This window comes from Crotalus tigris, unplaced genomic scaffold (genome assembly GCF_016545835.1).
Source record: "Crotalus tigris isolate CLP2741 ecotype Arizona unplaced genomic scaffold, ASM1654583v1 scf7180000017611.44802233496:7321179, whole genome shotgun sequence".
Classification (NCBI taxonomy): domain Eukaryota; kingdom Metazoa; phylum Chordata; class Lepidosauria; order Squamata; family Viperidae; genus Crotalus; species Crotalus tigris.
The window spans coordinates 617,006-643,920 of NW_024096511.1; the positions used below are offsets into that span (position 1 = coordinate 617,006).

General features: G+C 37.7%; 1 protein-coding gene across 6 annotated transcripts in view; it reads right to left on the bottom strand.

Annotated features, from left to right (window-relative positions):
• Window positions 1-26,915, bottom strand: part of TNFAIP3 (TNF alpha induced protein 3) — a 45,906-nt gene that overhangs the window by 16,516 nt on the left and 2,475 nt on the right. For 4 of the 6 annotated variants that reach the window (XR_005554266.1, XR_005554267.1, XR_005554270.1 and 1 more), the window contains exons 2-10: window positions 22,817-23,129; window positions 19,824-20,014; window positions 18,448-18,595; window positions 17,686-17,856; window positions 17,195-17,375; window positions 14,100-15,016; window positions 13,243-13,472; window positions 12,371-12,593; window positions 311-412 (exon numbers count right to left, since the gene is read on the bottom strand). Coding sequence is in view for 2 of the 6 variants with exons in the window: in XM_039323082.1 (XP_039179016.1) it covers window positions 12,309-12,593; window positions 13,243-13,472; window positions 14,100-15,016; window positions 17,195-17,375; window positions 17,686-17,856; window positions 18,448-18,595; window positions 19,824-20,014; window positions 22,817-23,114 (2,421 nt within the window). In the remaining 4 variants the exon portion in view is untranslated. Of the gene's footprint in view, window positions 1-91; window positions 413-10,325; window positions 12,594-13,242; window positions 13,473-14,099; window positions 15,017-17,194; window positions 17,376-17,685; window positions 17,857-18,447; window positions 18,596-19,823; window positions 20,015-22,816; window positions 23,130-26,915 lie in introns of those variants that run through there. The other 2 variants (XM_039323093.1, XM_039323082.1) reach the window with 2 other exon arrangements.

Below are 26,915 nucleotides of genomic sequence, written 5' to 3' on the forward strand. Positions count from 1 at the left end.
GAGAAGCAACTTACAGTGTGGTAAGCAGGCTACAGTGTTTTGTTTTTCCAAAATATTTTTTAGTTTTAAAATAGAAAGGCAAACAATTTTGCAAAGAAGTATTACCATTCCATTTATTAGCCTGCAATGGGAGCTTCCAAAATAAAAGGAAAAGAGATAAATTTATATTACTGTAATTATTATTTTTTTAATTGTTGTCGTTGTTTTCTTTATCCTTTTGATGTGTTGATCTGTAGCAAACAATGGCGAAACTTGAGACTTTTGCTATCACCCTTTTCATCTGAAGAGCCAAGGGAGGTAAATCAATTACCTTGGTATTCCAACATGTGATATTCTTCTCTGAAAACAGTCAGAAACGGCATTCCTCATCACCAGCCCTCTGTCACACCTTTGGATTACTTTCTGTCTTCATCTAGAATAAATCAAATGCAGTCTTTAAAAAAAGCACTTTGGAGTTTCTTCAAAGTACTTTAGCCCTACCGGATCAATAAGCACATAAGGATTATGTCTCAAAAATTATTTATTTAGCTCTAAAATATGTTTACACTGCTTCTCATTTATGCAGAGCCAAAGTCAATGAAAAGAATACTCTGGAACAAAACATTTAGTAAAACATTAGCATTTGGAGTTAATGATTAGAAAAAGCCAACGGATAGTTACTATTGTAGTCATTTTCCTCATGACTCGTAAATTTCTATCACAGAACAACTAAATTATGCAGGACCACTGGGTGTTAGTGATTGTGAGCACTGCTATATGATCCACTGCTGCTAAACACGTGTTCTGGCTGACCAAATATGATTGCAGCCACCCAGATGTTATTTAGTATTGAACTTCAATGAGTTGAATCAAGCAGGCATCTTTTAGGAATACTCAGCCCATGAGGATACTGAATACATTCACCCCATTGATAAAGAAAGACAACTCAGAATGTCTGTGGGTCTTTGGCTCAGGGTCATCTCAAGGGCTAGGCAATGCCGCTAGGCAATATTTGCACTGGGCTTGCTGTTTATTAATATGTTACTTTAAGAGACATTTTACCATTCTAGCTGAATTTTTGGATATCACAGTGCATCGAAGATAAGTGGCCTGTTGCAAATTTGTACTTTTTGAGTGAATGGAAAAGGGTGAATAGAAATCAGCTTAGGTGGCTTCTGTAGCAACAGTTCAGCGTGTTGACTAACCAATTTATATTAGGTTAAATGCCTGAAAACATAATTGCTATATACTGGAAAAACATAAATCTGTAAGGTACAAGTAACTTCCACCCTAAACTTCTTTTTCTTTTGCATCAAGGAGATAGATTAGATAGATGATGGTAAATAGATAGATAGATAGATAGATAGATAGATAGATAGATAGATAGATAGATAGATAGACAGACAGACAGACAGACAGACAGACAGACAAAGGGGGGGATAAAACATAAGAATTCAGAAGGGTGACCTGAGGGTGCAAGACACATATGGATGGGGGAGAAAGGAGATAGAAGGAGTAGTTTAGCCTGGCATGTCTAGAAAAGAGAAAGAAAAAATAGAAAAGTTAATCTAGAAAGGATTAGCCTAAGCCAGTGATGGCGAACCTTTTAGAGACCGAGTGCCCAAAACTACCCTGTTCCCACCCTGCCCGCCACCCTGCGTCCCACCTGCCTGCAGAGCCACTCACCGCCTCCACGGCCCGTTGCAGCAGATCGCCCAGGCGGCCCAGCAGCACCATGGTGGCCACTCCCTCCACCCGCGCCCTGCAGCATCATCTGTGCATGATGGATTGCGAGGGTGGATTCTTTTCCCCGCTACCTGGCTGCCATGTCCTTGGCTGCACTGCTCTGCGTGGGCTGCATTCGGGGGTGACTCTCTTCTGAGGGCTGCTGGTGAGGGGGTCGTGGAGGGAGGCAGGGCTGGGGTGATGGCACGTGTGCCCGCAGAGAAGGCTCTGAGTGCCACCTCTGGCACGCATGCCATAGGTTCGCCACCACTGGCCTAAGCATATAAGGGAATAAGGCAAAGGTTTTTATAATCATAAAGAAGGAAGTGCATGAAGCTTTTTTTCCTTGCAGCTATCAATAAGAGAGGGGAAGTTGGTTGTTTGCTAAGGAATTTAGATCATCAATAGGCATTTTGGCTCACACATAGAGAAAAAAAGGCTGGTCAGTTTCACCCATGAGGAAATCACCTAGTTACCTTGCAGATTGGCAGAGGAAGATTAAGGCTTTGGCAGCCAGGATAAGAAAGAGAAAAGAAAAGTGAATTGAAAACTGATCCAGAAGGAGGAACCAAGCAGCCAGAAAACCAGCTACGTGAGACTTTTTGCAGAGGCAGACACTGAAGGGAGAATTTGCTAAAGAGGGTGGAACGTGCTCTTTTGCCTAAGTATATACTGTGCATCTGACATATTCTTCACATTTAAGCAGTATATCAGAAAAAGATGAAGTGAGAGCTTTGAGCAAAGTATCAGGATACAGAGAGATTCATTGTTTTTCCTCTTCCTGTTCTCCTCGGTTCATTAAAAATGAGCTCAGAAGTGAAACCAGAGGAAAAAAGATGCCTGAAGGAATTTGCTTGTTTATTTGTGTCAGCAGCATCACAATTAAAATAAGGCATACTCTGTGACATAAAATTTAAAATAGAAATGAAATTAAAATATAAAATACAAGTTTAAAATATGTACAAATTAAACAGTTCTTGGCCAGAAACTAACAACATTAATTGTGTTCTGTCATTCTACTACGAAGTCCTCAAGTGTACACTGATCAGGACACAAAATTATATTGTATATTACATTATATATGTTATTATGTAACTTTTAATAATATAAGTTCATTTGTTTTCTGTTCATACCCAGAGCTTTAATTTTTTCCTTACTGGATGTTGCAAAAAAAAGGGAATCATCTTTTTGTCCTACCCCTACTACTCAATGATTTAGCATTAGACTTCCTTAAAGTAAATTATTCAAGAGTTGATGGAGATCCTGCCTGGGAGTTTTCTGCAGAGTATTATCTGTCCAGATATTATGTGTCAAAGAAAAAGGGTGATGACAGCCCCTCCCTAATAATCCACAGAGTATATTGTAGATAGAGGTATTGTAGATGGAGAATGTTCAGCCTGGCAAGATTTTGTCTACAGCTGTGAAACAATAAAGAATTCAGCTTGGTAGAATCACCTTATTTTGTTCTATGGCAGTGGTTCTCAACCTTTTTAATGCCGCGACCCCCAACTGGTTGTAAGTCAAGGACTACTCAACCGGTCGTAAGTCGAGGACTATTCAACTGGTGCAGCACCATTTGCAGAATGGGACTTTTGGCGGGCTCAGTAGGGCAGAGACAGCCTGGACAATTCCTATTGGCTTTTGAAAGCCAATAGAATTAGACTCTATTCAAGAGTGTCTATTCTATTGGCTTTCAAAAGCCAATAGAATAAAAGGGAGTAGCACAGCTAAGGAAAAGGGGGAAAAAATGGCAGATTGCGTTGTTTGGCGACCCCCGTGAAATGGTCGTTTGACCCCAAATGGGGTCCCGACCCACAGGTTGAGAACCACTGTTCTATGGTTTGGGGGCTGACACAGGGAGCTACATAGCATACAGCAGCAATATAGGAAGGAGGGGGTGCCCTAATGGATTTGGGATAAATAAGTGGTCTCAAGGGTTAAAGATTTCTCCCCCCCCATTCCTTGTGGACTAAAATCAAACTCATATAGACAACCAAAGGTTTTGTGTCTAACAAAAACACATAACTATAGATATATAAAATGGCAGAAGCATTAAGTAACAGAAGACAAGATTTTGGGTATTCCTGGAGTTTGTTTTTTTATGATATGAACTGATAATATTTTCTGCATCAAAGAAGAGAAATCTATCAAGGAAGAGAAGTCTACAGTGGGAGACTCAGCAGGACCAAGAGAGAGATTTGCTGAGCAAACTGGCTAGTGTTCTGTCATGCTACTACGAAGTCCTCAAGTGTACACTGATCAGGACACAAAATTATATTGTATATTATATTATATATATTATATATATTACTATATGACTTTTAATAAGCTAAGTACATTTGTTTTCTGTTCATACCCAGAGCTTTAACTTTTTCCTTACTGGATGTTGCTCTTTGAACTCAGAGGCAGCTTCTGTTTTACTACAGGGGCATCACATTCATGGAGTCCCCTGCTGAGATTTTATGCACCTTAACCCACCCACCCATTTCTAGAGGCTTTTGTAGCAAGGCAGAGCATCTGGAAAAAAATGAGTTGTTAATCTGGTTGTGCACAGGTACGGATGGATGTGGAAATGGATAATGATGACCTTTAAAAGTGGGGCAGGCAGAGGTAGTTGATATCCCTGAATTCTTAGACTGTTGAGCAAGAACTAGAAAAGATAGAAGTGAATAAATGTTTGGAATGAGGTTCATTGTTTAAAATGAAAATGAGCAGTGTATATGGCCGCATTGTGCCAATTTTACCAAATTGGGGGGGGGGTTTGCTATGATAATACTTTAGAGAATTTTGGGATTGGAACTTTTACTCTTGGGAGTCAGAGGCGTGTATTAGTCTAAAATGTCACTTACGTTTGAAGAAAAGTGGACCGTGAAAGTGCGCCCACCCCATTGCTGGCAATGGCAAAAAAGTCACGAAACGTCACAACACGTCACATGATGTTGGGAATTTGACACCACTGCTCTATGCTAATGAAATTAGGGAGGAAGAGGATAGAGAAACTCTGAGAAATCTTTTGGGTCTTCTCTAAAGAAATTCCGTATCCATAGACAGGGAAGAAGTCCGAGCAATGAGTTGAGTCTTCCAGTCCAGTAATATCTACTCCTGCTACTATGTCCCTTTTGGAACATAGTGTGTGTGTGTATGGGGGGGAGAGCTGTCTCCTGCTACTATGTCCCTTTTGGAAAAGTGTGTGTGTGTATGGGGGGGGAGCTGTCATTGCCTTGCAGAGTAAAGAAGAAGCCTGCGTGTGAAAAATTTAGAATTTAAAATCCATCTTAAGTGTCTGTTCCACACCAGATCTCATAAGGAAAGGAAGCAAGAACAAACTTTCCCCCTGCCCAGATGAGGGGTGTGTGGCCTTAATTATGGAAAATTGGAATTTTGTTAGCGTTGTGGAAAACCTGGACACTATGCAAGGGGGGGGGGTGTTAGGTCTTTTACCAACCCTGGAGATTTTGTCTCGTAATCCGAAGTGAATCTTCCCCCAAAGATCAGGGAAATACCAGTGTACTTAAAATGCTTAATCTGCAATTCATTCAGAAGGCTAGTAATTTGCATAAGGTACCTCAGCATGATATGAAACACCTTTTGTGAGAGATATGAGTAATAGCTTTGCAAGACTGAGCAGATAAGAATAAAGAATTGATGTGAAGAACAGCACTGATGTTCTCATTTTGCTTCCGTTGTAGGTGGTATTCACAGCTCACTTATTACATTCATAATAGTAATGCCACCCTTCTCCCCCAAGTACCAAAGTAGCAGTGTATGAATCTGGAAATTTCATACATAGGTCTCTTTAATTTCTTTTAGTATTTTTCATCGCTGCTGTAGTCAGTTAAGCCATTTCTTAAGAAAGCAGAATTGCCTTCTCTACCACTCTTACTATCAGTTCTAACAGGAAGAAGAAACACAAATTGGCTTCTTGGGAGTATCTCTGTGTTTGATAAACTGCAGAATGCCACTTTGGGATTGAATAAAGAACCCCCCCCCCATTCTCCCTCTTCCCTCAAAACCCTATCAAAATAATGAAGTTTTTTTGCCTCTTAGTTTTGAAAATTGCTCACAGGAAGCTATGGCTATGCCTGGTATCCAGTTTTACCATTAAACGAATGTCTAAACCAGTGGGTCTCAATCTTTCTAATGCCGTGACCCCATAATACAGTTCCCCATGTTGTGGTGACCCCCAAACACTTATACATCACCGGGTGCCAGGGGCGTGGCCAAAGAAAAGGGGAAAAAAATGGCGGACAGCCTTGTTTGGCGACCCCCATGAAATGGTCGTTCGACCCCAAATGGGGTCCCAACCCACAGGTTGAGAACCACTGGTCTAAACCTTTGCTTTATCATAATTCCTTTGAGAATGTAAAGTAGAAGCAGTATTTATAACTATATAAATACTATAAATATAAAATTAATAAATAAATTTCTTGATAAGTGAGGCTTAATCAAGCTAAAGCTGATGAATGTTATGCTCCAATTAGAAAATATTTCATTGATGGTGAAGATCTCTTCAAACAAGCCAGGAGTATGATTGCTTTTCCAACCACAGGTAGTCTTATTTAACGATATTTGGTCAGTCGTGAAACTAAGCAGCCAGTAAGTGAAACCACAATGTGCATATGATCTTATTTCACCTTTCTTTGCTTTATAGACCTGCAAAGGTCGTAAATGTGACAATTGGTCATAACATCCCTTTTTCATCTCTGCTGTAAGTGGAAATATTGCTAAACAAGGCAGTTGCTAAACAAGGACTATGTGCATTTTATTAGAATATATTCTAACACACACACACACACCTGTTCACACTCATACAAAATATCTACAGTAAAGGAAGAAAGTGAGAGTTATCTTGTCTTCTATTGATCAAATGGATAAAAGAACATGAGAGATTTCAAAGAGCTCTTTATGGGAGTATCTCCGCTTTTCCAACATCATCTCACCATCTTTTATTCCTTTATGAAGTATCTGCTCATGATTTCTGTGGTTTTTCCCAACAAGTTTTTGGCACTGAGTTTGTGGATCTAGCTAACATCCATCTAACAGTTCTACAATGACATTAATGTAATGCCCTTACATTAAAACAGCAGCTTGACTTAGCTATTAGGCAAAGATTATTCTGCCAGCAAAAATAAGTAACCAAACAAAACCGATAACAATAACTATAAAAGTGGTGTAAGTAATAACGCTACATAGGCAACAGTGGTGATGATCCTGAAAGGGAGGTGTGACCTTAGTAGCTGCTCCAGTTGCTAAGTGAACCCTCATTTATCTATTTAAACTGAATTTAAATCCTGTTGGTCTAATTAAAACCCCTGAATGTAACCAACAGTCTTTATGGAGGGCTTTCTGTGAAAGCAATGGTACCATATTTACCACAGAGGAAGATGACTCTGAATTTAAGACATCCAATAAAAGAAAGAAATGTAGATGTCTAGCAAATTAGATATTACAGTCCATCTTGGTAAAAAAAACAGTCCCCGACCTCTTCCCTTCCAGTATATATGTGTGAATAAAACATTTGTGTGCTTGAAAAACATGTGTATATGTGTGTGTGTGTGTGTACAAGCACGCATAGATACCTGTCAAAAGACATACACCTACCTCCCCCAGAAGAGCCCAGCCAAGAAAAATTATCAGAACCAACTGATTCTCACTTAGCTATACAGCCATTCTCTTTGACATTCAAATCATTGTTATCCATTATTATCCATGGAAGTATACCTACTTACAGGCACAATTTCCAACCTTCTTTCCAGCAGAAACAGAAAAAACAAACAAAAGTAGCTAAGAAAGGGATGAGATGGAGTGAGGGGAGAACCATTAGAAATCATGTGGCATACAACTCTCTTTTATCAAGGAAGGGAGGAAGGAAGGAAGGAAGGAAGGAAGGAAGGAAGGAAGGAAGGAAGGAAAACAATGATTGCAGATGAGGGGATGGGAAGAGATAACTGGGCATGGAAGAAAACTACAAAGAGAGAATTTAATTTCACCAGGCAAGCAACTAGCAGGCTGATTTTCAAGGCATTCTGCTTTACAGCAAACTATTGGCTTTATTTGTATGCCTTGCTCATTCCTTTGCTTTCAATAGCTTTTTTTTAATTCTTAGACACTCCCTCTAAGAATAATGAACAGATGAACAAAAATAATGAACAAATAATAGGGGACAAAAATACTTCTTCTTTAGGATCCTCATGTGGTTGTAAAAACTTCCTGACAGTGAGAACAATTAATCAGTGGAACAGCCTGCCTCCAGAAGCAGTAAACGCTCTAACACTGGAAGTTTTTAAGAAGAGACTGGACAGCCATTTGTCCGAAATGGTGTAGGGTTTCCTGCCTGAGCAGGGGGTTGGACTAGATGACCTCCAAGGTCCCTTCCAACTTTACTACTATTACAATTACAAAATATCCATAACTAGGAATTCAGCTTTAATGGTTTGAAGCATCAACCACTGAACAGATCTCAGTGTTGGGTACCATCAAGATTAGGATCTCCAAGGAAACTCCATACCAGAGATCCATCACATTTTTGTAATGTTTAAGAATGGCTTAACAGTAATAGAGAGATGTGTATTACAGTAGAAGATCATCTTTGTAGCTCAGGATTAAACTTTGGTGATCTCTGAGCCTGGTTGTTTGCTTGCAGACGTTTCAGTACCCAACTAGGTAACATTATCAGTGTAAGTGAATATGGGATTTGCTTCCTGTTTATATACTGTACAATAGCTTGCCCTGCAAAAGTTGGTGGGGATGAGAGTTTCTTCTTTGTAGTTCCTTGATTAGGATATTGTTTTCTGCTTGGTTTTTTATTTGATGTTAATCCTTGTTTATCTGGCTGCCGACTGATGAATAGACACATAGTCATGTAGAACAGACACATAGAGATAAACCATTTACACCCCATTCAAATGTGATAAAGACAAAAAGCTAAGGAGGAAACAAAACCACCCACAATCTTCTCTAGCAACCAACACCCAATATCTGCAAACAAACAACCAAACTTAGAGAACACCAAGGACTCCACATTTATTAAATATTTTAAAAAGAGATGGTGATAGAGAAAAGGAAGAGAGGGAGGAAGTTTCTGGTTTTATTACTGTCAAATGTTGTCTTTTAACCACTTACTAGTTTTGTACATCAGTTTCTTTTAACCACATGCCAGTTTTCAGGAGTGCAAGACACTTATTGAGGGCAATGAACAGGCATAAACCTGGTTTCCATCCTGAAATTAGAATTCTGCCAGAAACTAAACTGCAAGAAATACAAGCTAAAGGAGAAAATGTTTGTCCTAATGGAACTGTTCTTAAAACCGATGCTCTAGCACTGCTCCCTTCTGAGTCTACAAATAAAAAAGTTATCATTTCCTCTACTGCTGTGTCTGGTTTAAGTCTAGTTGTTGATCTCTCCTTTTTAGCAACCTTAACCTCCTTTCCTCCAAGAAACCAGATGTCAAGAGAAATAAATTTTTAACTGCAAATACAACACACAGTTTTGTTGTGGTTTTGCCTTTGAGAATTATAATTACAAAAATTATAATTTTATAATATGCTGGCCATGAAAATTAATTTTCAGACTGAATTCTTCATTTGCTTCCTTTTCTTGCTGTCAACATACTTAAGTAGGGCTTCTGAACCACATTAGAAAAGACCAAATAGGCTGGAAAAGGAGAGAATTAGTGTAGGCTCAAAAATAATAGAATTAGTAATGTTGATAGCATTGTTGTTAATTACTATGTGAATTAAAAATAAGGCTAGGAGATCAGATACAATGACAGCAGCTGAGATAACTTATCAGTTGGTACTGAATAGTATGCCTGGCTGAGGAATTCTGGGAGCTGAAGTCCACAAGTCATAAAAAGGCCAAGTTTGAAGACCCCTGGAACAGATGAAAATGGAATACAGAGGTAATAATTTGGGTAGAAAAGGCATATATAGGCTGATTGTTACTTTGGGAAATGTAGAATCACAAAACCATGTAAAATGTAAAATGAAATTTCCTTATATGCGATTTTTAAAATTTAATGTTAAATTAGAACCGTGAATATTGCTAACGAAAATACATTCAGATCTCCTAAACTGGGAAAAAGATAGTTGTCCCTAAAAAATATGTGATGAGAGAAGGCTACATCCTTTTTAATTATCTGTGCTGAAGAGTATAATTGGAAGGAAGAGGTGCAATAGAACTTCAACTGATATTATTTATTACAAGAAAGCGCATCACTGGTCTTCATAGACATCTCTGTGTCTTTACTAGGAGACAAAGACCCAAATTTGGTAAGGAGAACAGCAAATAATTCCCTTTCTGGAAAGCAAGTGGTATAGTGGGGGGAGGGGAAGTACTATGGAGTAGAAGTAGTTTCAGAACTATTTCAGAAGCAGAAAAAGATGAGGAAGGCAAAGCTGCTAAGAAATGGTATAGAGTAGAGCATCCATGGACCTAAAGCTAGTAGTTGAACTGCTGAAGAAACTGTGAGGAATGACATTTGTAAGGAAACAAGTAGGTGGCAAGGAAACAGTGATGAAGTTCAGGAAAAAGGAAATGCCAAAGATAGCTCTTCACATCTATGAACACCCCCCCCCCCCGCACAAGGGATGTTTTCAAACAATCACAAGAGTACAATTAAACAAATCTTTAAATAATTTATTTTGGCTGCTGGATTTCCCTTCATTGTCTTCCCATCTGTATTAACAAGAAGGATTTTTTTTTAAAGGAAAATGAGAATGATAATAAGGAGCAAATTATTGTATTGGCAATGTGCAAATTTCAAAATTACATTTTTTTTTGAAATAACATAAATATTTAAATATGCCTTCACATTTTACAAAGCTCACAAAATCACACAAAGAAATTTCAACAGCAAAGGACTGAGACAGTAGCAGTGTTTCCCATAATGGAGATTACATACACATACAAAATGCAAGCATTTGGCATACATGTTTCCCTCCTTCCCACACCCCATCCCCGCCATATTTAGAGAAAGAAAACAAGAGAAGGCACGAGAATCTTAGGAAAAATGGAAGATTTAAGTGGCAGAGCTCCAAATATTTTCTTGTTTGGTGCTTAGCTGAGAATAATATGCAGATATGGGAGATAATGGTCCAAAATTGCACGCTTGCATTGTGGAAATAAATAGTATTTCACAGGAGTGGCCACCTTACAAACAACACAAAGCCTACTTTTTCCTCACTATTAGATATATCAGCAGTCAAATACAACTGAGGATTGTAGGGATGTGTGAATGTGAAAAAGCAGAAACAAAAAACCCAAGCCTATCTTCTTTGGGAGTCTTATAGTCCAGAAGTTAAGACTTAACTGTAAGGACACAGTGACCCACAGAAAATCATCCTTAATTTTTAGTAAATTCTGAAAGGATTGTGACAGTTCAGCAAACTTTTCATCAAATAGTAGAAGCCAGACATGAAGAGAAAGCATCTTTGTTATATCAACCTTTTGGGCACCAGGGACCGGTTCTATGGAGACCGGAGGGGGAGTAGTTTCAGGTGCTGTCTGCATCCCATGGATTGGGCTTTGCCTGTTTGCGCGGCCCGGTTTCTAGCATGTTGCGGACCGACGCTGGTCCACGGACCAGGGGTTGGGGACCCCTGATCCACAATACAGAACAGTCACCGTTGGATTTTTTTTCTCAAGTAAACATAGACTAGGCTCTTTCTAATCTGTCAGTCTGCTTTCAGGTCAATCAATATACATGAATATCTTTATTAAGGAATTCTTATTTTTCCCATGTTCTCCCTCTGCCCCCCCCTTGCCCTTCTCAAATGTTATACTTAAAAGTACCTATGTTCTTTCACATTCTAAATCACAAGAGGTTTAGCAACTACACCCTCATTCAAACTGCACAGAATAGTAAATGGAAAAACATCAGTCAGCATTCCAAGGGCAAACTGTATAGGTTTATAGGTGCTCTACGTGCATAAAACTTTTATTTGGAAACACTGCAAAAAAAACCAAAACCCTATATAAAACAGATGTAGCAGGAGCCAACAATTAAAAAAAAAAGAACAAGCAAGCAAAAATTGTAAAAAGTTCTCCCACAACTTCCTAATATTTTGTTCAATCTTAGCTCTACCACATCAATATTTTCAGAGCAATCAGACACACAATTCTGATGACTGTTATAGAAAAACGGTTCATTTCAGTTTTTTGGCTGGTTTCATTATACTCAGAATGCTCACAATTTAGACAGAATGCAAGAGACATATTAGAAAAAAGCATGCAACAAGCAGCGTTATCCTTTTTCCTCATACAAGTAAATATTCCAATACCGAGCATAATCCAAAACATTTTGGAAAGAAGGGGTTTTGTAGTCAAGTATAAAATGTCTTGCCAATCACCATTGGTGCTGGAAGCAATCTGCTTTTCTATCCCAGGATTAATGTTTTGAACCTGCACAGTTCTGCAGATTCATACATATGTGTATCTACATATCTACATATGCACACACACACAAAAATCAGCTTATTGTTTTCCCTCCAAAACCACCTTTTTTCACCAGACTGAAGATCAGGTGGATAGCAAGACAATTAAGTGTTTTGAACATAGCACCATTCTTTTTTTTCTTTTGCAAGGCAAAAAAAAAAAGGGCATTGCTATCCATATATTTGTTTGAACTGATAGCATTCGTTGCAATAGCCATTGCACTTGTTATTACCATAGTGATCACAGGCAGGGGCTCGGCAAAGCTGTTTGGGAACTTCGTCGGCTGGAGGTTCAACCGGAGGTGTTCCGGACTGTCCCCGTTGGCTGACACGCAAGCACTCCTGACACACCTCCGCACTCCTAGAAGCTAAGTTATTTCTACATGAAGCTTTAGCACATTTCCGTTTTTGAGAGTGTGTAGTTTTCTGGTGTAAATCTTGATGTTGTCCCGTTTGCTGAAAACATTAAAAGCATCTTTTAAATGGAAAGCAGTTAAAGGTCTCCCCTTCAATAAACTTGCTGCTTTTACGTTAGACCTCATTAACTACCATGGATAAAAGAATACTTAACAAAATTTACGTAGAAGCTGAATATTTTTTAATCGTTTATTTAAAAAGAAAAAGAAGTATACTTGATTTTCTTGAAAACTGTACTGACTACAACATAGAGAATGAGTGAACTGCCTGCATGTAAAACAGATTAACTTGGCATGTGGCTAATGTAAAACGTGAATTTCCTAGTTGTGGTAAACATCAGCTTCCCTCTCCTCCCTCTGCAAATAACTACTTCCTTATCCATGTTATTATGATCTAATCTCCATCGATCTACTGACTACTGGGATGTTGCAATATCAAAATGACCCTTTGAAACCTCTATCAAACAATATTTGTGCTAAGAACAGAAGCAGAAAGCTTTCTTTCTCCTTTCCAAGAAGTGGGCAAACATTTATCATACCACATCATCTTCCAGAATCCTCTACAATGAACACGTAAATTCAGTAGAAGGCAATATTTTGCTGATTCTTTCATGGAATCATATATAGACTGTCTGGGAAGATAGGTACAAGATTACATTGGGAAGAATGAGTTGCATTTGCACGCTAACCTCTGATTGTCTCACTACTTTGTCTTCCGTTCTTCTGGCTTCGTAGAGCCGCTTGCTCTGTGCTTCAATAAAACATTTCTGGCAGTATCCCTCAAGCATGGTGCTCCCTATTGTGACACATTCTCGACCCGGACAGGAAATGGTATTCTGATAGACAGCAGCTGAGACCCCAGGATGCTCAAAAACAGGAGAAGTCACAGGAGACCTTCGCTGATGAAGCAGGGGAGCCTCTGTAATAAAAGGAGAACAGGAAAAAAACAATCACTCTAATGTAAATTCTGAGGACATATTCAGAAGAAAAGCTGAGGCATATAATTTAGGAAGGGTATTTTTAAAAACTCCCTGGGCCTTTTTTGGTAACTGCTTAAGTAGCTGGTGACATTTTTTATAGCAATGAGATACATGAGGAAAAACAGATATCAACTTTCTACTTTTACTATACTGTAAAATATTCTACTATTTATACCTACTAAACTTAACAATTGCTACGAATTTCAATTCCAGATGAAGTCAGAAAATCTAAAGTTCCCCAGTAACAAAAATGATCTCTAATACAATAAACAGATGTAGTTAGGGCTGTTCTGTGTATCTCAGCAAAATAGGAAAACAGCCCTGGAATTTTTAACATTATGGTAAATGACCAATGCAAGATGAGCAAATTCTACCCTTGGCTGCATGTGCACAATACAACACTTCAAAGGCTTCAGAGCTATGTACTACACTCGGTCTTAGTCAAAAGGCTATTTTGTTATACTCCATTTGCATTTATCTGATGTTCTCTTGCAAATTCAAAATTTAGTCCCTCCCAACTCATTAAGGAAGAGGAAGATAGAACCAAATGATATTCTCTTACTTGCCTCTATTTTCTTGATATTCAAAATAACACAGGGTACAAAAGCCTTCATTCTGCAAAGTCCCAAAAAAATTACAGCCACGCTTCCTGCATTTATTGTTACTCGTCCTCGGTTCCGTTCTTTGGGGCTGAACATACGGTGGCACGTCCACCTTATTGCTGTTGGTTGCTGTGTGACAGGAATGCTGCAAAAAACTTTGTGATACAGGAATAGGATCAGAAGAGGACCTCTGATGGCTTGAAGGCAAACCGCCAGAGCTGGCATTTGAGGAAGGGTCTCTAGTCCGTTTGAAGCAAGCGCTACACATCCCATTGAAGGTTCTGTTGGTGTCCTTAAGGCAGGATGTGCAAGTCACACAATTTGAATGCTGTGGGTCGCTTGGATTATTGCAAGGATTGATCTCTGTACAGCTGTAGCAACGTTCACAAAGCCCGTTATATTGCACATTCAGTGTAAAAGGGCAGCCTGGGGTCCTGCATTTCATGGCCGTTGTTTCACTGTATAGAAAAAGACTTGGAGCTGTGGGGGGTGCTGAACGAGATTCTGTGCTAGAATTCTCCAAGGTCCAGGCAGGAGGCTGGTGGTGCTCATCCTTTGGGTAACTGGACCTATTTACCCGGGGCTTTTCTGAGCCGGACCAGAAATGCTGCCTCTTTACCAAATTTGCCCTTTGTCTCTGTTCAGAGCACTCATGGCAGAATGGCTGGGTATTCACAGACATGTAGAAAGGACAGTTGGGAGTTTCACATTTTGCCTCCATAAGCGATAGCTGGGATAACTGCAGCTCCAGCCTGTTTCTCGCAGCTGTTTCCTTCCCACTAAATTCACTGTTTTCTTTCCACCGCTTGTACTCATGTTGTACCAGCTGAAAGTAATCTTCCACCAGATTAATCTCTTTGGGCAAGTTACCTTCGTCCAACCTTGAAAAGCAAAGGGACAAGGAATTGATATCACTGGAGGGAGAAAAGGCAAGGATCTTATAGAAGCTAGAAGGAAACTGAAAGTTGGAAGACCTGTGATTTACATAAACAAGTATAGCATTATAACTGAAAACCTACACTAATAATATGTTATGGAAGGAAGCGAATTTTTTTTTTAAAAAAAGATGAAATTATGTGGAACAGTTTCATGCATACTTGCGGAAAGAGTTGACAATGACATTTAATACCCTCTTTTAGCATGCTAAGAACATTCCTTCCTAATTACATCATGGACCAAACTGTAAGGTCTAGGGCACAGGTCTTCAAACCTGGCCCTTTAATGACTTGTGGACTTCAACTCCCAGAATTCCTCAGCCAGCATGCTTAGCTGAGGAATTCTGGGAGTTGAAGTCCTTAAGTCATAAAAGGGCCAGGTTTGAAGACCCTTGGCCTAGTGGCTTATGGTCCTCCACTTTTCACTCCAATTAGATTTCTTTCCTATGGAACAATATGACTTCTCATCACAACATAGTTTTGTCTAAAAATAATTCTAAATATTACAACAAAAGAAAGTAATTGGAAGACTAGCTTAGCTGGAATACCAACTATGGCCCCTTTTTCTGGTTCAAAATACCTTTGTTATGGTTTATTTATTCCACAGAATATTCCATAGTCTTGATTTCTGCAATGCTTTGTGCAATACAATTTTAATGATATGTGGGAATGACCTTGGGACAAGGGGCAGAGACATAGTCAAGGGAACGATCAGATAAAAGGCAGCTGAGCCCACATCAGGATACTTTTTCTGTCTGATCTACAATAATATACTATTCAGGACATTTAATTTAATACAGTTGTAGGAACAGGAGTGATTTATTTCACCGAAGCAAATATGCAGTTATAAAAACGTTGCAGACACAGTGGACTCTGGACAAGGCGATGGTACTGCTGTTTTAATCAACATGCAGGTCACTTTAAATTGCTATTACCTATCTTGCTGGGGGGCAATATTCTTTGGAGGGCATATGGACATGCTTCTCATGGAACTCTTAGCTGCACTCCAGGAATTAAATACAAATTAAAGCTTTTGATCTGCTTGTGGACCAGTTGATTTGCATTTAAAAAAAAATTCTGCTCATACTTGTTCCAATTTCCAAGTTATTTCATGTCATTCCAGAAGGCTAACAGAAAAGAGGCATTCAACAATCTAATCATGGTAATCTGAGGAGCATTATGGTTTACTGAATGTAACATGGTAGTGAATGGCACTAAACTTCCGTAAGGTAAACCTTAATTGAACTTACTGCTTAGCCATGACAGTGATTGATTAGAGATGCTTAGAAATGTCTCATATAGTTAAAAGAACATGAACAGGGAACAGAGTTTGCCGTTCAAATATTTTATGCTGCCGCTATGTCTCTCTCCCCCCCCCCACTGTAGCAGTGGTACTTCCTTGTCTTTATATATGGCCCTCTTTGCATACTGATATCTGAACAAAGAGTAGATCCACATCTCATTTTACAAAAGGTTTGCTCTCTATGTATACATTGGTATGAATGAACCATTTTTTTTCATTAGTGGTAAGGAATTCTTGCAGGTAAGCATGATGGCTGGGCATATAGACTCAATCAATAATAAGAATGAAAGACTAGTCACACTTTTCCTTGACTCCCCCCCCCATGCGTACCCTCATACACAAGGGAAAAAGAAAGGAATAGTATATGCATATCCTTATTGCCCCTCAGATAGATGAATTTCAGAGAGTAAAAGACTAAGATAGTTTTCATCTTGGACTGCCATTTTTACAGGAAGAGGAGCAACAAAAAAGCTGTAGACGAGACATGTCAAACTCGCAACGTCAAGTGAGGTTGCACAACGTATCGGGACGGTTTTGCCATTGCTGACAATGGGGTGGGCGCGGCTTCCGTGTGACGCATTTGGCCCGCGGGCCGGCAGTTTGACACCCCTGCTGTACACAATACCTATAAAAAAATAATCTACCAGTTCCTGATTGAAGATCAGGAGCAGGATTTATGTTCACTATTTTTTGTAGCTTCCTGAATTAACATGTATGTTTTGCTTAACATTAACACTATACATCTTTGAAGAGGGTACTTACAATACTTCAAAAAAGATTATCAAATAATAAGGCTGGAAATGGACAAGACTTATACTAACTTTGCAGCATGAATGAGATGTGTTGTCCCTGGGTCCCATCCTTGTACAGGAATTTCAATCACCATTAGGTAGTCTCTCATCAGTTTTTCTTTCTCCCTTTCTTCAGCGTCAGTTAAAAAATGCACTTTTAAGTCTTCAAATCTTCCTCTTTCGCAACTGACTAAAGGAACTGCCCTGATTTCTGTAGAAAGAAATAAGAAAAAGGGAATAAGTCAAATAAGGTAGAGAAGAGTGCATTGCGGCAAACGTCACTAATAGATCAATCTTTGCCAATCTTTATCAAAACAACCAATGATGTAAACAAAAATCTAGTAATGGCATTAATTAAGTATAAGCAAGTGATTAAAAAATATCGGGAATTTTTAACAAGGTAAATAATTTATCTAAAGTGACTCTAACAATTCAAAATAGGTTTGTGGCTGTCAGCTCGGAAGGCAGAGGGAATAGGAAAATAGCAGCGTAATATAGACTGGTAATGTTCAAATGCATACCTGGCCCGCTATCTTTCAGAACAAGCAAAGGAGTGAAGTGCATACTGTCGTAAGCAAGAATGATAGGATATCGGTAACAGTCCTCTGCTGACCAATGGAGAGGCAGATATATTCCACCAACATTCAGAGGGGAAAAGCTGGAACCTGACTGCAGACTTCTGAGCATTTTATCTGTTTAGCGTTAAGAAAAGACAAATGGGTTGAGTTAATATTAGGCTCTTCTATTTTAATTTCTAAAGATTCATCAGTACATAAACAACTCAATGTGACGACAACTTAACACTAGTTGATTTGGGGAGAATGAAGGCTGGAAAGTGAGTAAAGTAATATTGTAAATGACTGGGTAGGTGGGCAGGATTTTTTTTATGCCTAGTTTAGAACAGATATATAACAATTGTAATGTCTTCTGTAGAAAGCCATGCTTGGTTTTTTTAAAAAAAAAAAAAAAACCCAAAGAGGATTCCTAAAGTTGGAGAAAAGGAGACTGGGAGCCACCTCTGGCAACCCTGCTCTAGAACCTTGATTGCACATTGTACCAAATTACATCTGCACAATAAATGAATGTGGAACAGAGGGAAGATTTATAGTTGATCCCTTAATGAATGAATATTGGGAAAGATGGAAGAATTGGGATCAAATTATGAAATACTAATTGTCCTTCTTAGGCAATTATTACGTGGCGGGATGATAACACATATAGACAAGTATGAGCTCATAAAATGGGGTCTTAGAAGTATTGCTATTATGTCCATCAATTCTTACCTGCAACAACTATGATGGGGCGCCTTAAGATATTAGCAAGGACGAATATATGGATTTCTTCCAGAGAGGTATACTGAAGGCCTGTGTGTGCAACTGATGTTTCTGCAGATGCCATTTTAATAAGATTGTCCCATTCATCATCCCAGTTCTAATGTAGAAAAATAAGATGCATCAGGAATTATCATGCAATGCTCAAGCCCTTGCACACCAGAAATACACTTAAATGTTTTTCTTCTGCTAGAAATCAATGTATTTTATAGTACAACATGCTGAAAGATTGAAGTATTGATAAATGCAGTATTGAGCTCTGATTAAGGTGGTCATTTTTACTCTTCTTCCCAATCATTCTTCTGGAAATCAGTTCTAAACATGACTCCGTCATTGGTTTTATTATTTTTAATAGCATTCCTACACGCTATCTTATTTTACATTCTAAGTCCCAACAGGATGAACGTGTTTACCCCATAGCTATCCTATGTACCAGCATGAAATGAGGGTGAAGAAATGTGTCATGGTACATGAGGGTACCAGCTCGCAACAGTCTGGGCAAAAGGTGAATATAGGCATGATGTTCTCCTGTTGCTTGGATCAAGATATTTCAGCTATTAGGAAAGGGACCTGATTAGCAAAACATGTATTTTTTTAAAAAAAATCTAGGACTACTCCTTTTGGAGCCCATCCACAGACAGAAACAGCACTTGGCACTTCTATATTAATTTCCAGTGAAAAAAGTAACCAGACTAGTGACTACTTATAAGGCTGCCAATTCAGGACTGAACATCATTCTGTCTCCTGGGGGAGGATTGGATGGCTCATCTAAGTTACTGCTTCTAGTTAGGTAAACTAGTGATAAATGAGAGAAAGTGGATAGATATTCTTAGGAAGATTTGTATGGATAACTATCAGCAATCTGCAGAGTGAAGCTGAAAACAGGATGAAATATTCAGCTGGCAGAGACTCTGTGGTGGAATAGGTTATGACCATCCTACATATTCCCAGGAGGCAGGAATTAAATATATATATATATATATATATAACTCTTTTCATTTCTTATTTTTACTACTGCTGTTAATGGTGTATATCTCCATAATAGGAAAAACAGACGAACACCAACTTCAAAAGATGTGGGTGGTCCATGGAAATAACCCAAATTGGGGGAGGTTGCTTGCTCTGGAAATTCCGCAATAGTGAAACTCTTTGTTAATGAATTGAGCAATCCAGTAAAGTTATAGGATTAAAACGTTTTAACTGGTGGATGGCTCCACAATTTTACTTTCTTAATTGCATCCCATCATGTGTAATTACCACAAGGAATCACAAACCAATGATATCACGATTTCAAACATTATTCCCTTACATAAACTGGATTACTTTACCCTGGTATCAAAGCAGAGTCCTGTTGCCACAAATTCCTGTGATTTAAGTGTTTCTCGCTGCCAGCGCAGTTTAAAATTGCGTGTATCGGCTTCTTTAAGTACATTAAATAACGTTTTTCTCAGAAGCAGGTCAACATCTTGGACACCCCACATATACTGGGAAGCAGCGTGCATGAGACAATTTCCATCTCCTACAGGAAAATAAACAAGATATCCAAATATACATTACAAAATATAAATAAAAGCATATCAGTATATGTAATGACATTATTGATTAAGTTGCTCTAATGGGATGCTATAGTGTGCAGCAAATTGTAACAGATCCCTTGCTATTTCCTTTGATGTACATAGAATCCTGGTAATAAGCACATATGGTGGGACAGGCAGGCAGTTATAATGCAGCTATTCATCTGCATTATCAGGCCAAAGTGAATTTAGATGCTGATGCGAGCATTAGCTTTCCAAGTATTAATTTATTTTAAAATATTACAGCTCCTTGCTTTATCTGTATTTTATCAAGATTTGAAAATTAATTTTTGCATACTTTTTAATGTCTGCTTAGTTTGTTACAACTATACTGTAACAGATCGTAAGTGTCATTCTGTATTTCTTCCTATTATAGGATAGATAATAAGAGATTTATAACCATTTTTAAAGTAGTATGTTCAGTAGTAAGTAAACTAATATCTCAGCTTTTTCAAGAACCTAGTTAGTCTGTTGTTGTTGTTTTCCCTTCCCCTCTTGTTCAACTTAGGACAATTTAGGAAAGGCATTTCCCATGGTGCAGTAGGCTTACTAAGCTTGTTTTTTTTTCAGTAACTATATAAAAGGTTTTAAATACAAGAGCAGAAGAAAAGAACAACAGATGAATGACATGAAATGATGATTTACAGGTTTCTGGCTCTGCAAGCAGAAAAACATGGCATAGAGGTAGGACAATTATTATTACATCCTTTAAAAAAAATTCCCTGTGCAAAATCTAGAGCAAAGATAAGACGTTTTTTCCCTGTGTATGCTTGTTTTCAGTTCTTTATTGAGAACCACTCAGTCCAAAATTCCCTAAGCAACATTTGGAATTCCCCAGTGTTAAGATATTTGACTAGTAATTGAGTAACAGCTATTGTACTTCTTGTTCTGATGTACAGACATTTGAATTGTGAAGTGCACACTGGACTTTCCAAGTGGGTGTGGTTAGGTTATGCTGGAATGCCTATTCATTAGAGAAGCGAAATTACTAGTTAGTAGATGTTGGAATCTTTTCAAATGACAGGCTTTCCTTCAGTCATTGTCTTTTAGATTAACAAACGTATGTGAGGCATTTGTAGTGCCCCCCCCATTTCTACAACTGCATTTAATATTTGCACTTCTTTTATTAAAATTAACTTTACTACAACTATAGGTGCATTTATTTTCTTGTTCTTAAAATGAATAGTTTCCTCTAAAATGCATATTGTCCTGTAAGAATGACAACTTATGGTTATACTGACAATGCACAAACTGCTTTTACAAATCCTGTCATTATCTCCACAGGGAAGAAAATAAATGTTCATGTCTGTATAGAATCCTTCATATGCTCGGAGTCCTCAGGTATCTTCTGATGCCCTATTATGTGCCTTCTCAATATTCCACATTCCAGATACACTGAAATATGCCCAGTCAATGCAATATTTTTTGCTTCTGATGTGCGGCATAGGGTCTGCCAATGGTCAGAAGATCTGAAAATGCCCATGGTAGCCATTCCTAGGTTAATTCTCTCCAAATGTGGACTACAAGTTCCACTTTTCCAACCAAGAGGACTAGATTTGTCTAATAGACAAATGGCCTTCATCTTAGCTGTTTTGATACCTCACCTACACTCTGCAAAGCCTGCAATGCACAACTCATTGAATAAAACTTTCAATGCAAAAAACTGGAGGAATGTAGACAAGTGACAGAAAGATTTCTGTAGCTGAATGAAAAGAGATTTGCCTTTTTTGAGATGAATCTGCCAGTTCTAGCACTCTACCTAAAAATGAACCTTTTTAAAATTCTTTTTCTAAATTCATCACAAGACACAGTATTAATAAAAGGTGACCAATTCATTTATAAAAACTTCACAGTCCCATGAAGGATCCTAATCCTCTGTTAAGACTATACTGAAGAGCTGGATAAGTCAACAACCGCAAGATAATTTTGGGACAAAAATTGTGATTATAGACATTTTAGGAAATGCAAACATGAAGCTAGGTGAACAAAATACAAATTCTGTTTCCTATATTTATTTGTGCATATACCTTTCAAATACTCTGTAGCTCAAACTACTTCCTATGTAATGTTTCAGCCATTTAATTGGACATACAGCTAAAGTTTAGAGAGATTATAGTGGAAACACTGAAACTGAGAAAGATATGAGAACACCAATAAAGCTTTCTGACAAAGCATTGATCTGATATTTGTATTACTACACAGAAGGGATTATCTAATATTTTTGCCCACAGATAAATTCTTTTCAATTAATCCATCTCCTTATTAAAACTGAACAGCTCTGGATGGCACCATGAACAACAATGGAAGAAACGACTGTAAATTAGCATTCAAGCACCTTTTGTTTATATTTGGCATGACTGTGAGGAAACTCAGGCTACCTGTGGCTCCAAGAAACCTATGATTTTGAGTATCATACTGGATTTCTAAGAAATTAATATAACTTAATCTTGGGAGTCCATTTTATATTAGACATACATTTCATTTTTAAAAAGAGAAAACAGCTCATTTATGTTTTTTAAAAAATGTACTTTCATTTAAACAGGGATCATTCAAGGTCCATTGCTGGAATAATTATAGTAAATGGTGTCAGTCAGCCACTGACTCAACTGGTACCCTTCATATGCATCGGACCAACTATACGAATAGCGAGCTAGCATTTGGGGAGACGGAGTTGAAAATACCGCACGTGTTACATTTACCCTGTCAGAATAATTTCAAATTACAGTTATACGATGAACCTGACTTACCATTAGTCTTCAGTGGCATAAGTTTTTTAACTTCTCGACACCAGTTTAACTTCTTTTGGCGTTCCAGTGAGTTTTGGGTTGCTTGGTCAACTAGAGATTTTTGAAGAATCTTCTGAAAAGGCGGGCAAAAATGACACATTCTGAACATCTCTATGGTGTATCTATGCATAGTTTTAAAATGCTGGATAATTCCATTGTTGCACTTGAGAAGGTCTTCCGACATCAGTTCTCTTATCTTCACAGCTTTCAGCATGTTGCTCAGAAATAAAGCTTGAGGGATGATCTGTGACCCAGCCATTCTATAAGGAGAAACCTAAAAGAAAACAACTTTAGTTATTCATCGTTTGCTTTACATCACAAAATTGGTCCTAAATGCCCTTTCTAATGCAGGTATGTAACAAGCAGTACTATAGGTCACTTTTAAATAAATGGCTCTTTGCACCTTCCTGTAGTTTCTCATGAATCTTGAGCAAACCCTTGCTTAAGGGGGAAAAGAAATCTGCACTTAAGGGATATCCTTAGATGATGTCAGTTCTAGAGATACTACGGTTGAGTGTACCTAACACAGCAGAACTGGAGAGCCATAATTATTCAGCTGTAAATCTTTCTGATGACAATGAATTTCCTTTTAGTTTAGAATCCCCCCCATATATTTTTTTTCCATTCCACATTCTCCCTCACTCTGTCTGATGACCTTGGGGTTTTTTGTTTTTTTTTTAAAGTAGCACATGGCATAGCTTGAATTGCCCATCTTTAATTATATATTGCAGTCTGAAACTCTAGACAACATTATTAGGAAGGCATGGTTAATACTGTCCACCATAACAACTCTAAAGAATATTCCAGGTCACCATCTTAAAAGAAAGACTCCTTTTTCCACAAATTAGAAACTGGTATTTCATTGAAATGCGTTGATCTCACATTTCCTTTGTTCAGAAACACTAAGGCTGGAAAAATCTGTCCGTAAAAGAAAGATTTTTCTCTAGGATTTTCCTCCTTAGTTTCAACACTGAATTGCTATTTTAATGATATGTATGAAACTTAAAAACACAAGTGACCTATCCTTCAGGTATTTAAAGATTCCCATAATCTTTTGGTAAAAAAATGTGGTTTTTTTACATGCAAAGTTAGTTCTAATTATAACAAATCAAATCAAAAACAGACATTTGGGCCAACAGGATTAAAAAAAAAACGTGAAATGGCCATTATTTGTCCTAAAGTAAATAAGAATCAAAAATTATTAATCCTGAATGGCATAAAAAAATAACTTGAGTTAAACATGTATATTTTATAAAGGAAACTGTTTACAGCTGCCTTGTAAACAAGTATCTATAGGAATCGAAAACTAATCAGTTATTGGATCAACAGAAAACTTGAGATAAATAAAAAAAAAGTTTTAATGACACCAGGTTATGGTTTTATACAGAAAGAACTGTAGCTAAGCACTCAAGATGAAAACCAGATATATCTCGATTAGAGTAGACCCACAAAATCCAATTCTATTGATTTCATTTACCAAAATAAGCCAAAACATAATTAAATGTTTTATAAAATCTATTTAAAGCAGTGATGGAAATGTGCTTAATTATGCAGAAATCATACAATTTAATTGTGTTTTAATATTTATTTTATATGGACTGTTAATATCTAAACGTAAAATGTACAAATCTAAAATGTGTGAAAACAGAAAGACATCACTGATCGGTAGAATATGTAGTAGTGATTTTCCTCCTTCTACTAAAGAGTTTTTCCAGAATTGTACACATATTAAGATATCTAGAATTATAAGAATTATAGCACCTAAGACAAGCATGTATTCTAAAGTTAACAAGGGTATAGACAGTTCCCTTCTGACAGCTCTCACAAGCTTATAATAGTGGAAGATGGTTTTGAGTCAATGGGAAAGTTGGTATGAATAACCAACTAAGCATAAGAAACGTATGCTTAGGCCTTTAACTGGTTCTTTCCAATATTACATAATAACAAACTATCCAATTAGTTAAGTTCAATTATAAAGCTAGTTCACATTCCTGGATTGTTATCAGCAGTTCCCTTTAATGCAATCTTTGTTATGTGACTGAGCTCACTGTACATCTTGAGTTTTCCAACCATCCTATTTATATTTAATCCTAGTAATTTCAATACATTTTATTTATTTAGCAATATAAATTTATATGCAGTTTCACGCTAACAAAGGTTTTATCCTGGATGATGCCTGTTTTTGTTTGTCTTTATCTTGACTGCAGAAATCTCACCAACATTTTTTTTAATTGCCTCCATATTTCTATGTAGATTATCAGTCATCCAGATCATTGTTGTCTCAAAGGTGCTTTTTTTTTTCAAAAGGCATCCTTCCATTCTCCCCACCATCCAGCCAAACCTGATGACGTTTCTTGGATGAGAAGAAATATGTCTTATTCTTCCTCAAGGAAAAAAACATAGTCCAATTGCCTTTCAAAAAAAAAGCACCTTTGAGACATTGATGTTTTTGTTGAAGAAAATAAAACTACCTTATAAAACATAATGGCTATCAAACTTTTAATACTTAGCAAAGTGATAGATAGAAGCATATTGCTTCTGACAATCTGGTATCCACCAAATGTGTCAGACTAAAATTCTCATCATACCTTGTCAGGATGGAACAGGATTTTGGTGGATGGAAATGGTGGGAATAATCTAGTCAAACAGGAAAGCACCCAATTGAGAAAGGCTAGACTAAGGGATTTCAACTTTTCGACTGGCTACTAGAGGTAAGCTTAATATAGAAGAATGATATAAATATCAATCTTGATATTCATATTAAGCTATTATACTCATTAATCACTAGGCTTGTCAGTTGGAAAGCCGACAGCCTGGGTTTGAGACCTAAGCGCTGCGCGACAGGGTGAGCTCCCATTACTTGCCCCATCTTCTCCAGTTTGAAAGTATGCAAATGTGAATAGATAAATAGGTACCACTTCGGTGGGAAGGTAACAGCATTCCAAGCGCCTCAGCGTATAGTCATGCTAGCAACATGACCACAGAAGTGTCTTCGGACAATGCTGGCTCCCTCGGCTAAGAAACGGAGATGAGTACTACTTGCTAGAGTCAGAAACAACTGGACAGGAGAACTCTAGCTTCTAGTATCTAGTAATTGTAGCTATGAATAAAGGAAGATTATAGTAAATTGGGACATTTGTCCTCCGCTGGCAGCAGCTTAATCTGGATGAAAATAAAAACTGGAATCAAATCAGAACACATCATGAACCTTGTCATGTCCACTAAGGAGTTAGTTCCAAAAAAACTCAATGAATTTTACTTTAAAAGGAAGTGACTGATCATGGCATGATATAAAAATAGACTGATGAAACTAAACAGAGCTGAATATGATTTGGTTATACTACTTGGCATGTGCAAGTCTTCTGAGTTTCTAATACTTTTACTAAAGTCTAATACACAATTATGGCTTTTTGCATTCTTACCAGTCAATTCTATTCCACATTTTGGAAAATATTCTCAAACCTCAACCTATTGAGAGTTTCCTGATTATTGCTGGTAAAAAACTGAATGAATAAAGTGCATTTATTGGATTGTCTCAATTGTCTACAATTAACATTCTCACTACAAATTCTTGATTCTACTGTCTATGTCATCAGATGCCACCCCTAAGCATCTGCATGATGAGGCTCGCCTTTTAAACAGTAAGCATTTGACTATGTTTCCCTATCATATATATATCTAGAAATAATTTTCTGTGAAGTTATTGAGACATTTCCAGGTAAAGGGTTTAGGATTACAGTCTGAAGTAAAGTGGCACCGAAAATGTTTACAGATAAATAAGAAGTTTCTCTGTACATTTCTCTATGGCTAACTTTCAGGCTTGTTTCTAAGATATCTTTCCTGTCTCTCATATATAGGAAAGAAACTAGAAAATGAACAAATATGTATTGCTAAAATGGCCAGTTGGGACCACCAAACCCAACCTGCTAGGCTGAGGTACTCTTAGAATTGGGATGCTAGGACTACCCAGACCCGGGCTACAAATATTTGGGCAAATTACATTTCTGTATCTCTTTGCTCCTATTTACTGGTTACCTGGAATTTTTGCAATTCAGTTTTA